The following is a 15,126-nucleotide window of genomic DNA, read 5'->3' as shown; positions in this document are numbered from 1 at the left end:
AATATAGTGAGCAACGTTGAGTGTTGGTGTTGTCTGTAGAGACACATTAAATCACTGGATGAAAACAGCCACATCTCCTGCTTATAAACTGTTGAAAAAGACCTGCTAACTGGCTGCTTAAAAAATATTTGGAGAGACCTACTCTTTATATCTTTCAGTTTGCACAAAGGAGTGAATAAAGCTTATAAGCAGCCTTTAAAAATATTTCCCCATTCCTGTACAGGAGTAATTTTTAGTTTATAGTTTCAAGACCAAAAGTCAATCACTAGGTTTTTATCCCAGAGCAAATGTTTACAACATAGGTACTAAACACTTGAAAATAGAGTAGCTTATAATGGAAGCGACAGCTCATCTTTAACTTTGGAAGGACAAGCAGTACCAATTTAATTAAAGCTGTGTTAAAATAGGACTGTCATTTGCATCACAGTGATTCTCCACCCCTCCAAGAAGTCCTGCTGCCATTTTGTACCACACATTCTTGTCTTGTGCAAATTAATAGATCGTTTTATTTTCCACAGGAAATCTGAAGACTTTTATAGCAAATCCTCCAGTGTCAAAATGAACACAGGTATGCTGCTTCTGTGAGATTTTTCTTTACTCTTATGTGTTGTTTAGTAAGCAGAGAAGGTCCCAAATTTATTTAAATTTCCATGAGCAAATTGTACTTTAGTTGGTGCTGAACTCAAATTAAGCAAGATATTTTAATAGTATGTCTGCTTACGTGCATTTGTATTCCATATATAAAATTTACATACATGTTTTTCTATGTATGGATATATATGGATATGTGAAATATACATGCATGTTTAGCTTTCTGCACTTAAGTATCAGTTTTGTATGTGTATGTTTTATGTAAAAATACATAGTATGAGGACATAACAGCTATGGAAAAGCAGTGTTAAAGCATCACATTTTCCTAAGAAAATGCACATGCTTTAAAAATGCTTTGTTTTCGTTCTCTACTGTTGTTAAATTAAGGGGCATATAAATACTACCCTGTATTACTAGCTACACTTGCATAATCAGATGAGAATAACTATTTTGTACTTATAGCAATTTGTATTTTCTCTTAAGTTGCTGTGGTAGATGTATTGACTAATTGAAGTACTCTACAGGAAGTTATCTCCATGATCTGTGACAACGTACTAATATTTGCTCCTGAGTCACTGAAATCAATAGATAGTGCTGCTGGTTTTGCTGGAAGTGGGAACAGGCCTGTCGAAAGCAGACTGGTGAAATCCTGGCCTCACTCCTGTCAGGTGTAAATTTTCAGTTGTAGTCAACTCTTTATACTCCATGGGCGAACTGTCTGGTTTGCAGATTAACTATGGCATGAGGATAGACATATCTATCCTTTCCAAACCAGTTGGTTTTATCATTGACCGTAGTGCTGCACCATGACAACTGACATGACAACCTGAAATAAGCAAAATGTGTTATGTGGGACCTGAGGACCTGAACAACCTTTGAAGCCAGTTTGGGTGTTTCAGCAGCACGCGCTAAATCAAAGGGATTCGTTTTTCCATGGTATAGGTTGCCATTGTCTAGACCACTGTATTAATCAGGCTTCCTGGCTTCCTGTTGTCTCAGACAATGACTGGAACTCAGTAGGACCATGTTCTTGGACAGCTCTTTTTAATACAAAGTTCAAATATATTGTCTCACTTGAAACCTCTATGTTTGTAAATATAATAAGTAGGATAAATTAAATTTCTCAGTTGAGTTTGTGGGCTTTTTCCCAAAGTTTTGGTTGTTCTTAATTGTTTTACAGATGCTAACCAGGGCGGTGTGTTTTTTTCATTTCTGGAAATAGTATTTGAAATTCGTCCTATCCTCTTGCATTTTTAGTGAAGATGTCTTTCCTAAACATGTCAGTCTGTATGATTAAGGTAGTACTGAAATACTGCTTACTTCATAGAACTGTAATTTCAGAAGTAACTCAGCTAATCATCATGCATTTGACTGTGATTACATTGTGCATTGCAATCATGAGAGTTAAAATCTTATGATAGATGTCATTTTATAGCTTCTACTTTGAAAAATGTGGATAGAGCGGTAAATTGCCAGTTTGTGCTACTGCAGCTCTGAAGTATGGCTTTGTTCTATGTTGTACTAAGATTTTTTCATGTAAACTAGAAATTCTTGAGAGAAATAGACGTAAGATATAAGTAATCTATGTGGCTGAATGACTTCTGTTGGGGATTGGGAGTCTTCTGATCACACAGGAGCCTTGAAAACAGACTTAAAAGACCTGAACACACCTGAAATCCTTTCCAGTTACCTAAGGATATCATGATTCTAAGCTGAACTGTAATCTACTCTGCACTTACACAGTGAAAACATTTTTCAACTTGTGTGTGTTTGCTATTAATGTGCATGCTACCAGCTGCACTAAAAGGAGGTGTTGACAAAAAACGTGGTATTATCTGTTAGTTCTATTGGTGTATTGTTTCCTAACTGTAAAAAAAATAAAAATGTCCACTGAGTAGGGTGTATAAGTGAACATCTTGCACCTATGTGTTAATAAGGCATCTCTTCGCTAAGGAAGAGAGTGACTGAGGTGAAAGCTGTTCTGCATGGTGTTCTGGTCTAGTTTCTCTTTTTCTTTTTCTCTTTTTTTTTTTTTCCACTGTGTTGTCTTTGAACATAAAATGAGTGCCCCCCCCCTTTTTTTTTTCATATTTCATTGCTTTATAACAGGAATTTGTGCATGATGCATTTGGAGGTTATCAGATACAATTGACTTGCCACTAGTTTGGTTTAAAAATATACATTTCATTTATTACTCTTGCAGATAAATGAGCACCCCAGTTTGATGCTAGTAACTCCTGAAGTGGCAAAGCCAGTCTATATGCAGCTTTAAAAATAAAAAGTAAATCTACTGCTTAGAGTGGGCTCCTCTAATCCACTGTTCCCTGTGGCTGCGGACTTGGCAGTCTGTCTCGGCGAACCCTGTGGAAGATATTTTTGTCTACAGAGAAAATGTTTTGAAGAGCTTTGGTTTTCAATACTCTACCATATATGGGTAGGATTTTTTAGCATTTGATGTTAATTCTGTACCACATGTTAGGAAGGAATATTCAACAGCATACAGCAATGAAACATATTAGCAAAAGCAAAGAAGCAGACGTAAGATATAGGGGAGGTTTTCAGAAGTACCAAAGGTACTTTGGCTCATAGTTCCTTTTGGTGTTCAAATGCTGTCATAATTTAAAAATAGTAGTGTAATAGAATGTGTGCCTTTTTAAACCCAGACTAAGCAATAATCAACAGAATAGTCTTTTTAAACTATGTATAGGTTTTCATCAACAAGTCTTCAAGTACTTTACAGATTTGATGAACATCATTAACTTGGTGAGACATTTTGAGAAACTAAGTCATAGAAAACCTGAGCTACCCATGAAGCTCACATCAGATTGAAACACAGGATAAATGTGCTTATTGTTCATACTATATATGTGCATGCATAGCTGATGTTGGGGGAGAGGTAATTGCATTGAGGAATAATGAATGGATACAAGTTAATATGCTAAAACAGATTTTTAGTGTCCATCCGTAAATATTTTGGCTGAGTTTCACACAGATAATTCTTGATAAATGCATCTAATTTTTAAACTATTAAACAAGTTAGCTGTTTGCATTAGGTGAAGCACATAAAGAGCAGCCAAGAGTGAAAAAGTATGCAGTTCTGGAAGACTGCAAATATTTTGTGTTTGTTAAAATTATTAATGGAAGTCATCACATGGACTAATCTCTTACATTTTGTCTGGGAGACAAGAATAGAAATTCTTGAGTCCCTGCAGAGTTCCTGAATAGATTGTGAAGCCACTTTTAGATCACTAAAGCAAATTAGATGGGCTTGAGTGTCTCAGGCATTCTACCAAAAATTTACTTTTTTGATCACTATTTATTGTAATTTAGCAGCATCAAAGAACCAAATAATAGTAGGTTCAGGTTCACCTGTGTAGTCAATGTCAGTATGTGATAAGTAGTCACGTGTGATAAAAGCTTGTCTGCACACCCACAAAGGAGCTCAGAGAAACAGTGGCAGGAGGGGAAGCCCAAATAATAGCCTGCACTGCCAGGCTACTCCCAGGCCCATCACAGAAGCCATCAAAGACCCATCTCCACAAGCCTAGAGGAGTGTGGGGCACAAGGGCAGGCAGGAACCCAAATTAAGGAGTCCCAGGGAATGAAGGGAGGCACAAGGGCCTCCCTTGTCCAGGCCCTTCTGAGGACTGTCCCAGGAGAGCCTCAGCCCTGGGGTCCAGGCATGGAATGAACGGCAGACTCAGTGTCTGAGCCCAGTTGCTGGAAGGATCCACCGTGTACGTGTGTGTGTCTATTTTCTCACTAGCGGACCTTCGTCCTGCTCAGCCAGAGAGGGGAGGGGGTGAGGCCATTGTGCCATCTTGTGTTAGTGTGAGTGCTCTGAGTGTCTGTGATCTCCATGGCCAGCCATGTGTGTATGTGGTGTATACATGTGTTCTTGTGCATGTGTCTGCTGGGAACACATCTCCAGACTCACTACTGGTTGGACCTGGGGACATAGAGAGGCAGCAGCTTCATCTGTCTTGGGCTGTTGGATCCAGCACTATATATTTGCCTCAGAAGGCCAGAATGCAAATAGGGAGTAAGAATCCCTGATCTAAAGACTTCTAAACTTGAATTCACTGTGCAGACAAAGTGGAAATTGATACCGTTCACAAGTACAGTGGATAGAATAAAATGATCAGCAAACATGATGTTTGGGTGCCATTTTTCTTTTCTTTGAGCTGTAAGAGCTTATTAAAAGTTTCCTGCCCCCTGGCTGCTCTCTCTCACCTCTTCACAAGAGGTCACCGTCCTTTCATCTTTGCCAACTTGGTTTATGCCACTGCTTTTACTGACTCTCTGAAACAGTCTTTTCAAAAAAAACCCACCCCATGTTCCTAAATGAAAGTGGTGGTGTTTTGAATTGGCTCCATTCTGCTTTGGAGCAGGACCTGACCAATAGACTATTTGTCAAATAGACCTACAGCTCACTTAGGGTGATGCTGTCTGTAGTGGGAGCAGTTGCTGGGATTGCAGATTTAGGGGGACAGGGTTAAAGTACTTATTTGTGGAGAGAAGCACAATTAAGGGAGGGAGAGAGAAAGAAGTGAGGAAAGGTGAGGAATAGAGAAAGGCTGAGGAGAAAAATTGTAGGAGAGGAGCTGAATGGTGAGCTAATAAGAGGAAGAGAGCATCCAGAGCCCCACCGCAGAGCGCGTTAGGGTACATAGGCAGATACACACATCCTCCGAGCTGGAGGGCAAGCCACCACCTTGCCTGTCTTTTCCAGTCAGTGAGTGGCTCTTTTCTTTTTTTTCTCTCTTTAAAAGTAAGTCTACAACATTGATCCTAGCATTCAGGAGTTCGTCCCTATATGGCCCTTGCTCTGCAAGAAACTGTCAGAAACATGTCTCACCAGATAATCCTTACCTCCCCGTCTCCTTCATTTTCTTCAGGACCTGCTAAGGATGCCTATTTGTCTTCTCTTGATTTGATGGGTGTATGTAGGGTTTGCAGAAGAATATCTAGGCACCAACTGTGCTAAGTCATGATTTGAGCTGGACTTGCATTTTAGGCAGCTGGTTTGATTGTGAATTATTGCCCAACTTCACATTCTATTATTGCCTGCAGACCTTAGCCGATTCAGGTCTCCTTTGCTTCAATGTTAAAACAATACCTAGGAAGACAGGACTCTCACTCCTGAAGAATTTGTCATGTCAAAAGCATAGAGAATTGTGTGTATGTGTATACATATTTGCGCACACTTCATTTTATATAAATGCATACATTTTGTATAGATTGTTTCACATATCCTCATTTGTTCCTTTAGTAACAGCTGTGCAATATTAATTCCTTATAGTTTGCAAGTGAAATGAGCAGATGATCATTAATTCAGCCTCCCTTACTGTTTTCCAATTCTCTGTTCTCTAGACTTCGAGCTTTTTGGTGTCATTTGGACTTCAAGAATCTGATTGAATATAGTTAGTATTTGCTGGAAATTTGATAGAGATATGAAAAAGAAATACAGGCTGGAATAAGCCTCATGAAGTTCAACTGTGTAAGGCCATGCAGATTAGGGAAGCAGTTTGAAAACTGCCTGTTTTGAGGCAGTGTGCAGATTCTTCTGATCCTCATTCAGATATGATGCCCTTAACTTAATGGGAGCCTGGCCTGAACAAAGATGGGAAGACAGAGTCCATCATGCATAAATACGTGCTTGCCCACACACATTCATATTTTATTAGAAATTTTGCACAACTCAATATAGTATATTTGTGCAGTTACATCTTAACTGAGTGCTAATTGACTCTCATTATTTTGTACAGATACTGAGAATGTTATTGCAGGTATGGGCTTCTATATATAGGGGTAAATGTTGTATGCATATATGTATATAGTCAGTTACAACATCTGTTTTAGCTATCTTGTGTGAAGTCATGTCAAACACTTTGCTAGATAATGGGTCCACTAAGTATAAAACTCTGATTCAGTTCAGTGACATTAAAAACTAATTTGAAGCAGAATTTCTTGAAGTTACAATGATAAAATATTTGTAGTCAGTTTTCTGGTCATCCTCCTTTCCTCCCACTTCAGTTTCTCTATCCTGAAATTCAGGAAGGTAGCTCTTGAAAAAATACAAATAAAGCGTCACTTTGTTTGAATAAAAGATGTGACAGTATAACAAAACTGCCTGTTAGCTTGTGTTAATCAAATAAAGTATGTTGTCAAAGTCTGCCAATATTCGGATAAGAACAGAACCTCAATATCAACACATCATCAGATCACCTTGGAATTACTTCTGGTGTTTGTCACAGGGGGAGGGAATGCAAGAATGGAAAATGTGGTTTTAATTACCATTACCATTCTATATTTATATAAGCAAACTAAAACAAATGCACAGATTTGATAGCCATTGTCTTTGTTTCACATGTACAGCACCAATAATTAATTGTGGGTAATGCATTGCTTTTGACTATTGCTTACTGAAATCATTTGGCCTTTTGCTTTGAGACTTGGAATTGGCAATGAGTCTTTGGAACTGCTTAAACTTGGGGCAGTGGCTCTGATGTTTGCCACCATTAACAACTACTTAATGCACATCCTGCCAGACCTGTGGCCAGAGGGCTCTGCTATTTCAGGGGGAATACTGGAATGGGCAAAGAAATACCAGGAGCTCACTTCTCTTGCAGGTGTGGGCTAAAGATGTCTCTGTGGCCCAAATTACTGCTATCATAGGAAATACTTTCTACTAATAGGTTGCACATCTTCCTTAAGCATAATTTTATAAAACTCCCTGTCATAGGACGCAGATATAAAAACCGTTAGGGCCTCTATCGTAGTTCTGGTTCTTCTTTAGTTCAGTGGGGCCCTGTATGAAATTTCGGTAATATCGGATATGAAAATTAAAATAATTATTATAGTGAAGAGCAGAAAAATATTCTAGTTAAATATAGTCAGGAAGAATATTTATTAACTTGCTTTTACAACTATGATAGAGTTGCTAAAAAGCTAAGTTGTGCGAAAGCTACCTTCTAATAGTAACAAAGTATTTATAAAACAGAATGAGAGCTCCAAGTGAGAGAAGAGCAGAGACTGAGGAAAGAAAGGAGTCATGCAAGGTCCAGAAGAAAGGTTTTTTCCATTCCTGGTTGTTCAGAGTGATTTTAAATTTCTAGTCATTCCCTCAGGATGTTATTGGGTTCCAGACATATATTTTTTAATCTTCCGTTAGATAAAAAAAGAAGAGGGGGAGGGAGAGCAAGGGTGTTCCACCAAAACAACGAAAAAATTATAGCATCCTTAGTAATTTTGTTTCTTGAGCTTAAAGGATCCAAAAGACTGAAGAAAAGCACTTTGTCAGCTGATCAAACATAAGCTTAGTTTATGAATGATGTCTTTCTAATGCATACAATGAAATTATTTTACAGTGCAGATTACTGATTAATATTACTCTGGAATGCTTAATCCTTCATCTTGATTACTTGTTTGTTTTTACTAATTAGCTATAATTAAGCAGTCTTTCAGGTAACAGAATGTATATATTTCCCTAGTGGATTAAGTATTAAATATTGCTTTCTTTACTTATTTTCTGTGAGGTTTATTGTTATTTAAAGCTTGTGAAATTTTATGTGTTCTGCTAATCCGTGAACCTTGTAAATTTACACGTTCCTGCAGCAGTTCCCTAACTGCATGCTTATTTTCACGTATGTTTGGTGTATCTCACACTGTGATATGTTGCATGTGCTTGCTCCCTTTGTCTGGGGCTGCTGTCTGTATTGTTTTGTGCTTCCAGATAGCGGTGGGTGTGCTCGCAAACGTGCTGCAATGTCTGTCACATTAACAGCTGTGAAGAGAGTTCAGAGTTCTCCAAACCTATTGGCCTCAGGTATAACCACTAACCAGTGAGATAATACTCCTGAATGGCTTTTGTATAGTGTTATGCATTCCTGCAATATTACTCTGCGAGGAGGAGAAGGGTAACTGTATTTTCTGTTCCACTGACAGGTCTGTTACTTCTGCGATGCTCTTTAAAAAGTGGTCTTAATTTCTCTCTGCCTATGCTTAGTAGCCATTAATGAAAAAAATGAGGAAGACTTAGGAAAAATCAGTTATTTATTAATTAATTTTGCCTTTGAGTCCTATGTCCCCTGGTTTTTTTTTTTCAAGATAACATAGCATGAAAAGTAGGTTTTGTTTATTACAAATTTTGTTTATTGCAACTTGCTTTAAAAACTCTTCTCAAAGGAAAAGAATCTGAGTGTTATCGTAAAATGATCGTCAGAAGCCAGATTAACTTAAAAAAAAAATGTATCAAGCATGTTTTCCTAAAAATGTTTAAAACAATAAAAACATGCAGAATATTCAGGACACAGGCAGAACAGCTTCTCAGCAATACTCATGTCTGGTTTTGCAAAATTTAATCTTAATGGCTATCAGCTGCCCAGGTTCACTGGTGAATTAGGTAGTTGTACGTATAAATCAGTAAGGAATCTTGAGTGGTGTAGACTAATGTGCACCAATCTGAACATGCAGTGTTCACACCAAACAAGCGTAATGCAGGAAGGTGAACAAAGAATGACCCAGAAAATAATTGCAAGATAAAGTCTTTGTTTTGTAGATCTTCTCAAGGGTAAGACTAATCCCCAGGAATAAGAACTGTTAGAATTTATGAAGCAAATTAAAAATTTGGTTGCTACTCTTTGTAACAATAGTGGAAGTGTTATTGGGATTACTGCATGTATGTAAACTTAAGAAAACATTGGGTTCTTATTTCTTAGCAACCCTTCTAACAAATTTTTATCATTTAAGCATGTGATACAAACCTCTTAATGTCTTGCTTTGTTGCAAGTGATAAGGAGTGCTTTTAGTACTATAATTATTGTACATTAAAAATATTTTTAATTTGTTTAGAGATGTTGTTATTTTAGTTTCTTTAAGGAGAAAAAAACACTAATATATCTACAAGTAATTCAAAAAACCACCAGAATTTAAAATCTTTTCTGTGCTGCGGTATGTACGTATCGGTTTCTGTGTTTTGCTTTGAAGTGATGAAGAAAGCATCACACATTCTGTTGTGAAGGGGGAGAAAAAATCCTGACAGAATCTGTAGGCATTTTCTTGGTTTCAAATTAAACCTTTCCAGCTCATCTTAAAGGGATGATATTTCTTTTTGCTATCTAGATTTTAGAAGATAGTATATCGCAGTATTTACTAGAAAAAAAACCCACAGCAAATGTTTCTTTGTTACTGGCTGTCTGAAATAGCAGTGATTAAATAACAGTAACTCTCAGCACACTATAACCTGTAGAATTTGTGCAGTGAACATTGCACAGTCACCTATGGTCTAATATTCTGAGGTGTGCTTAGGTAACAGGAGGGAATTAGGTAACTAAACAAAGGGACTCATATTTTTCAAGTTGTGTCATGTTTTTATTTCTGACACAAATTAATATTGGATGTTTCTTTTTCAGGCTCTGATTCTCAGTCTCCAGATTCAGGTAAATAAAACACTGTGATATTTATGCATCCATGTAGTACCATGTAAGTGGATGAATTATAAAAATCTTCCATTTATTTGATTTCATTACTCCATACATCCACATTCTTTAAGGAAAGCATCACTGAAATTGTAATAATAATTGCAAGTGGTTAAGACCTCAAATTCAGGTCTCATTTGGAAGCAGTGTTTCCTATAACACCGTATGTGTTGTCAGAAAATGAATTGTGTGGGAGAATACAGACTGCTAATTTGCCACCTTTAGCTTCAAGTGGCACTTGCTATTTTATTTTTACTCCCTTACTCAGGATTGCAAGTTCTGCCCACCTCACTTAGCAGCCTGCTCACATAATGTGTTACTTTTCCCAGCCTCTTACAATGTTTTGTCTTCAAATCTGTAACTTGTTGAGGTAGGATAGTATCTCCCTCTATGTTTGGACAATGCCCTGGGGGCCCTTCAGCTCTGAGAATAGAGACAAAACATGGTTAGTTGGTTGGAAAATTGAGCTGTCATTCAGATTTGGAAATAAGATGCATTATTGGAACAACTAATCAGGTATTGTGGTGAAATCTGGTGAAACTGCCATGACCAACTAACTTTAAGCAAGCTGGAATGTTTTTCAAAATCTGATGCAGCTGTGAAGTTCAAGAACCTAATCTGTGGACGTACTTCAGCCTGCTTTATACGGGGGCTGAAGCACCAACATCTCAAAAGGACTCCCAAGGTTAAAATCCATAGTATGTATGAATGTTGTGGGGAGATATCATATGGCAGTATTGTCAATGCTTGAGTTTTCTAAATTTTAAAGATAAATATTTTGTGAAGTGGCAGCTTTAGCCCTGTTCTTATAACTTCCATGATTATACCAGCAGCAATGTCAGTTGTGTAGTAGCTAAACTTTTCCACAGTTTGTTTAATAGTGGAGTTGCTATGATGATAGCAATATAGAGATCTACTAATCACAAAAGAAAAAAAAAAACCATTTGATTCTTTTTTCCTTACAAAAGCTTGGAGATCTTACAATGATGGAAGTAGAGAGACACTGAATGGAGATGCTAGCAGTTCATCTCTTACAGCAAAAGGGTTTAGGAGCGTGCGGCCAAATCTGCAGGATAAAAAATCACCAACTCAGGTAAAACTGAACACACCAAGTTTCATGCTTTGGTATTTGTGTGTGGGTTGTTCTTTGGGGAGAGCATATATAGATGGGATACCTCAATGGAACATCATCCTGATGTCTTCCCAATAGTGTAAATCACCTGTTCATATGGGGCGTTACAAACTGTTCTACTGCATAGATAAAGTATACTCCACACAGGATGTATGCCTCCAGGTTAATTACCAGAAATTGCTTTCAATGAACAAGACAGCCAGCTAAATAAAAGTAGGTCATACACCAATAAAAGCTTTCTAGGAGTGTTGTCAGACTTCAAAGAGTATTTATTAATATTTTACACTCGGAGAAATGCATCAGTCATCAAAATAATATCTGAAGATAAAGGTTTATTAATTATAAGGTAAGCAACGTTGCTGCCTGTTTTGCAGAACAATATAATTAGAGCACAGTAAAAAAAACCCACTTAACTTGGAAACATATTTATCTGTCCAAAAAAGATCAACATACGAATGTCAATACTGTCTGTTACTATTTTAATTTAATTCTGTGTGTTTTATGTATGTGTATTACCTGTGAATAATAGCTTGTTATCTAAGATCATGGAGTACATTTTGGAAGTTACTTACATATCTGAACAATTTCGCAGTAATAATTCTTATTCAGTGTAATAATTGTTTTTTTAAAAGAAAATGGACTATTGTGGGCTCCCTTCTGATCCCAGTTTACTCTGAGCAAATGGAACATCTGGCTTTCTAAACACAAGCCATACAGTCCTGCACAGCAAAAGGTGGTGGGAACCTTACCAATTCAATTTTCAATTGAATTGAGCAATGTTGGGATGAAGCCCCTTAAGTTGCTAGTTCCTTTATTTAAAGATAAAAGTCAAATTGAGTTATATCTCCTGCTAACATTTACTTTCTTTCTGTTTCTTCTTTAATGTTATTTTGCTGTGTGTGGATGCTTTTGGCAAATAAGGCACCTCTGCCACCCCCTAGAAAAGAAAGTTTTCGGAAAGCAAGAGTAACTAATCACAAGAACGAAATTAATCTTGAGGCAGTAACAACCAGTCCAGCTAAACACCTTCCCACAGATACTGCCTATTACACTAACGAGAAGTCTGTGCAGAAGACAATGTCTTCTCAAATATCTAACACAAGTGTGTCCTATGCACAAAAAATCATTAAACCACTGACCTCAACCTCCAGTGCAGGCACAAGCACAGTAGCTGGTATTAGTACTACTCTCCATCACGGCCAAAGGCAACAGTCTCAAAAACGTAGGGTATCAACCCTGAAATTAACCCGGACACGTGACCCAGCGAGTAGCATTCATTGTAATACACAGCAACAGCTCAAGCCTGTTGAAGTGCCAGTATTTCCACAAAGGGCTGTCTCACCTGCCTGTAACCCTGTGCCTGAGGTACACACAGCATCTCTTTCCATTCAGATAGCTCCCATCCCTGACAATAAAGCAGAGCCTGAAATCCAAGAACATCCACCTAGTATTTCTCCAGACACTTCAAAGATGTCTTCAAAGGATTTGGGACAAAAGTCTACAGTTCTTCCTTCTTCACAGGCTGCAGAATGCCATGTGGTATATTTAATTTTTCCATCTTTTATTTTAGATCATTCATGAATCACTTAATAACTGTCTGTTTAGTTATACTTACGTTATCAAAGTTAGACCTTGTGTTTTCTGGGTAAAACTACCTATCACATGGATCAAAACGTCAAAACAGAACTGAACAAAACGTGAAGTTTTTGGAAGGCTATTGCAAAAAAAAAAAAAAAAAGAAACATTAACCCAGCTGAGCTGGAAGGTAGACTTCTTTGTTCCTCTGTGCGCACTTTATAGAGTGCAAATGCACAATAGGAAATCAGTGAATTGTAGGTGATGCATTTGCTTAAGTGGCTCTTCCTAGAGGGGGTTGCATTAGTGTTATGCTGCCGCAGGTGCTGGAAGGATCAAGTATGGATAGAAAACACTGGGGTTGGGGGGTTTCTATAAATGCAGCTCTGCCAGTTTTCTAGGGCCACCAAAAAATATATTTTGTCAGTCAATGCTTTCTGCGAGGCTAATCACTGCTGTCTCCTATGTGTCCTGTGCAATAGCGCTTTTTAAAGAAAATGGGTTGATAAAATCTTTTGTCAACCACCTCTACACGAAGCATCACAAGGCACTGAACTTTTAGTCCCTCTTTCCCCTATACCCTATGCCTACTGAGATGAGAATTCTTTGTTAACTATACTGATGTCATCTAGGAGAAATGGGTGTATCGAGCACACAGTATAGGACCAGAGGAGTCTGAGCAAGGTTTATCGCCATTCAGAAAGTTACTGAGTCAAATAAAATAAGCCTGGGAGCAATAAAGCAGCAGCAAATACATACTAGGCAAAAGGAGAGCTCTGAATAAACTTTGTTATTTCTACTCTGCTTTACCTAGTCACGTTAAGATTTTTCTATTTTAAAAGTTAATTATTCTAGTATGTCTACCAATATAACAGCTTATCTGAGTGTGAAAGCTTTTCAGTTGGAGGTAGGGATTGCTATAGGTCTAGGCATATCTGCCTCAAAGCTTTGTCTGAGTGAGGATCCCATCATGATGTATTTGTGTTCATCTAGTTCTGCTGAAATCAGTGGGGCTACTCTGAAGTAAATACAGCACAATCTTGCAAGCTTAAAGTCCGCTGACAGCCCTATCGTCAATCATAGTAACACATCTGCTCTCTCAGACTGTGGTTCCCTCAGAGCATCACATTCAACCAGGTCTTTACTCTGGAAGCCACAAGTGTCTGCGTTAGCTACAGGATAGTTTTACAAATTGTAATATGTCAATTCCCCCCTTCAACTCCTAAATAAAAATTTTGATCAGAACAAAGCTGTGTGAAATTACACGGCAACAATTTGCAATGCTCCTTCTGAATTCACTCCATTAACAAATGGGAGCAGTGAAGAATTAATCACATTTGTCCTTTTCAAGATTAGAGACAAAACTATCATCTTAAACCCTTCTATTAGGCTGCATAGAATTTAGAATATTTTGAGAAAAACAAGTTGCTTTACCCTTGAGAAGAATCAGTGATTTTTGTCAAGTAAAACAAGTCAGTTCAAGCAAGAGCCACAGTAAAGAAATCATGTCAGAAACAGTAATGAAGGCTGAGCAAGAGCTTTTTCCGGTAGAGAGGGTAGGTATGAAGATTATAGGAGGCAGGCTTGCAAGCCTTTTAAATATGGGCATCAAGGGATACGGTCAGATAGTAGAACAGGTGTGGGTGTGGCCAATACAATTCTGTGTCATATGTTTTCTTTTCATTTAAAAATAGTTGTTCAGCCTGTTAGCAATAAGATTCATTTATATATGCTTAGATAAATCAAAGTGTCTCTCAAACAGAAAGTGGTTTTATGACAGCTAACAAGAATTGGGGGAAATACCTTTTTTTATGATCCAGAAAAATATTCAAACTCTAATCAGAATAACTAAAAATAATTTATCTTCTAGCTACTTTTTTTTTTTTAGAATTTTAAAAGTCAAAACTCATTTTTCAATTTCTTTTTATTTTAGAATCTGTTTTAGTTTTGCTATGAGCTGACAAAAGTCAGAAAAGTAGCTGTGAATTGTTTGGCAATTCTACACTTATTTTTCTGCCTTCACCTTGGTTTCAGTGTGTGGGAAGAATGATCAGAAATTTGGCAACTGGGTTTCTTTGAATAAAATGATAAAAATTTCAGTTGATCACAGGGATCATTAAGGAATGTAGCCAGCTTTTCAAACTGCATCCATTTATTGATCTCTTGCCTGCAAAATTCAGCTGACATCCTCCCTGATGTTCAACTTTGAAATAAATTCTAAACATTAGTATGAAGAGTTGTATCTGGCATCACAATCAACTCATGGAACCAGTGGGTTTTCCTAGCTCTGTGTTAAAACACATAGCTGAAAACACATAGCTGAAAGTACAAATCACCATGTGAGGTGGT

The 15,126-nt window shown here is 37.5% G+C and overlaps 1 protein-coding gene across 15 annotated transcripts in view; it reads left to right on the top strand.

Annotated features, from left to right (window-relative positions):
• SORBS2 (sorbin and SH3 domain containing 2) overlaps positions 1 to 15,126 on the top strand; it is a 190,662-nt gene that overhangs the window by 102,482 nt on the left and 73,054 nt on the right. For 10 of the 15 annotated variants that reach the window (XM_052779871.1, XM_052779876.1, XM_052779873.1 and 7 more), the window contains 5 exons: positions 519 to 568; positions 8,327 to 8,419; positions 10,005 to 10,031; positions 11,039 to 11,163; positions 12,124 to 12,741. In XM_052779871.1, the coding sequence (XP_052635831.1) occupies positions 559 to 568; positions 8,327 to 8,419; positions 10,005 to 10,031; positions 11,039 to 11,163; positions 12,124 to 12,741 (873 nt within the window). In that variant the 5' untranslated portion in view covers positions 519 to 558. The remainder of the gene's footprint in view (positions 1 to 518; positions 569 to 8,326; positions 8,420 to 10,004; positions 10,032 to 11,038; positions 11,164 to 12,123; positions 12,742 to 15,126) is intronic. The other 5 variants (XM_052779881.1, XM_052779890.1, XM_052779880.1 and 2 more) reach the window with 1 other exon arrangement.

The sequence above is a fragment of the Harpia harpyja genome, chromosome 2 (assembly GCF_026419915.1).
Source record: "Harpia harpyja isolate bHarHar1 chromosome 2, bHarHar1 primary haplotype, whole genome shotgun sequence".
Lineage (NCBI taxonomy): Eukaryota > Metazoa > Chordata > Aves > Accipitriformes > Accipitridae > Harpia > Harpia harpyja.
This window is presented reverse-complemented; position numbering and strand designations above follow the sequence as displayed.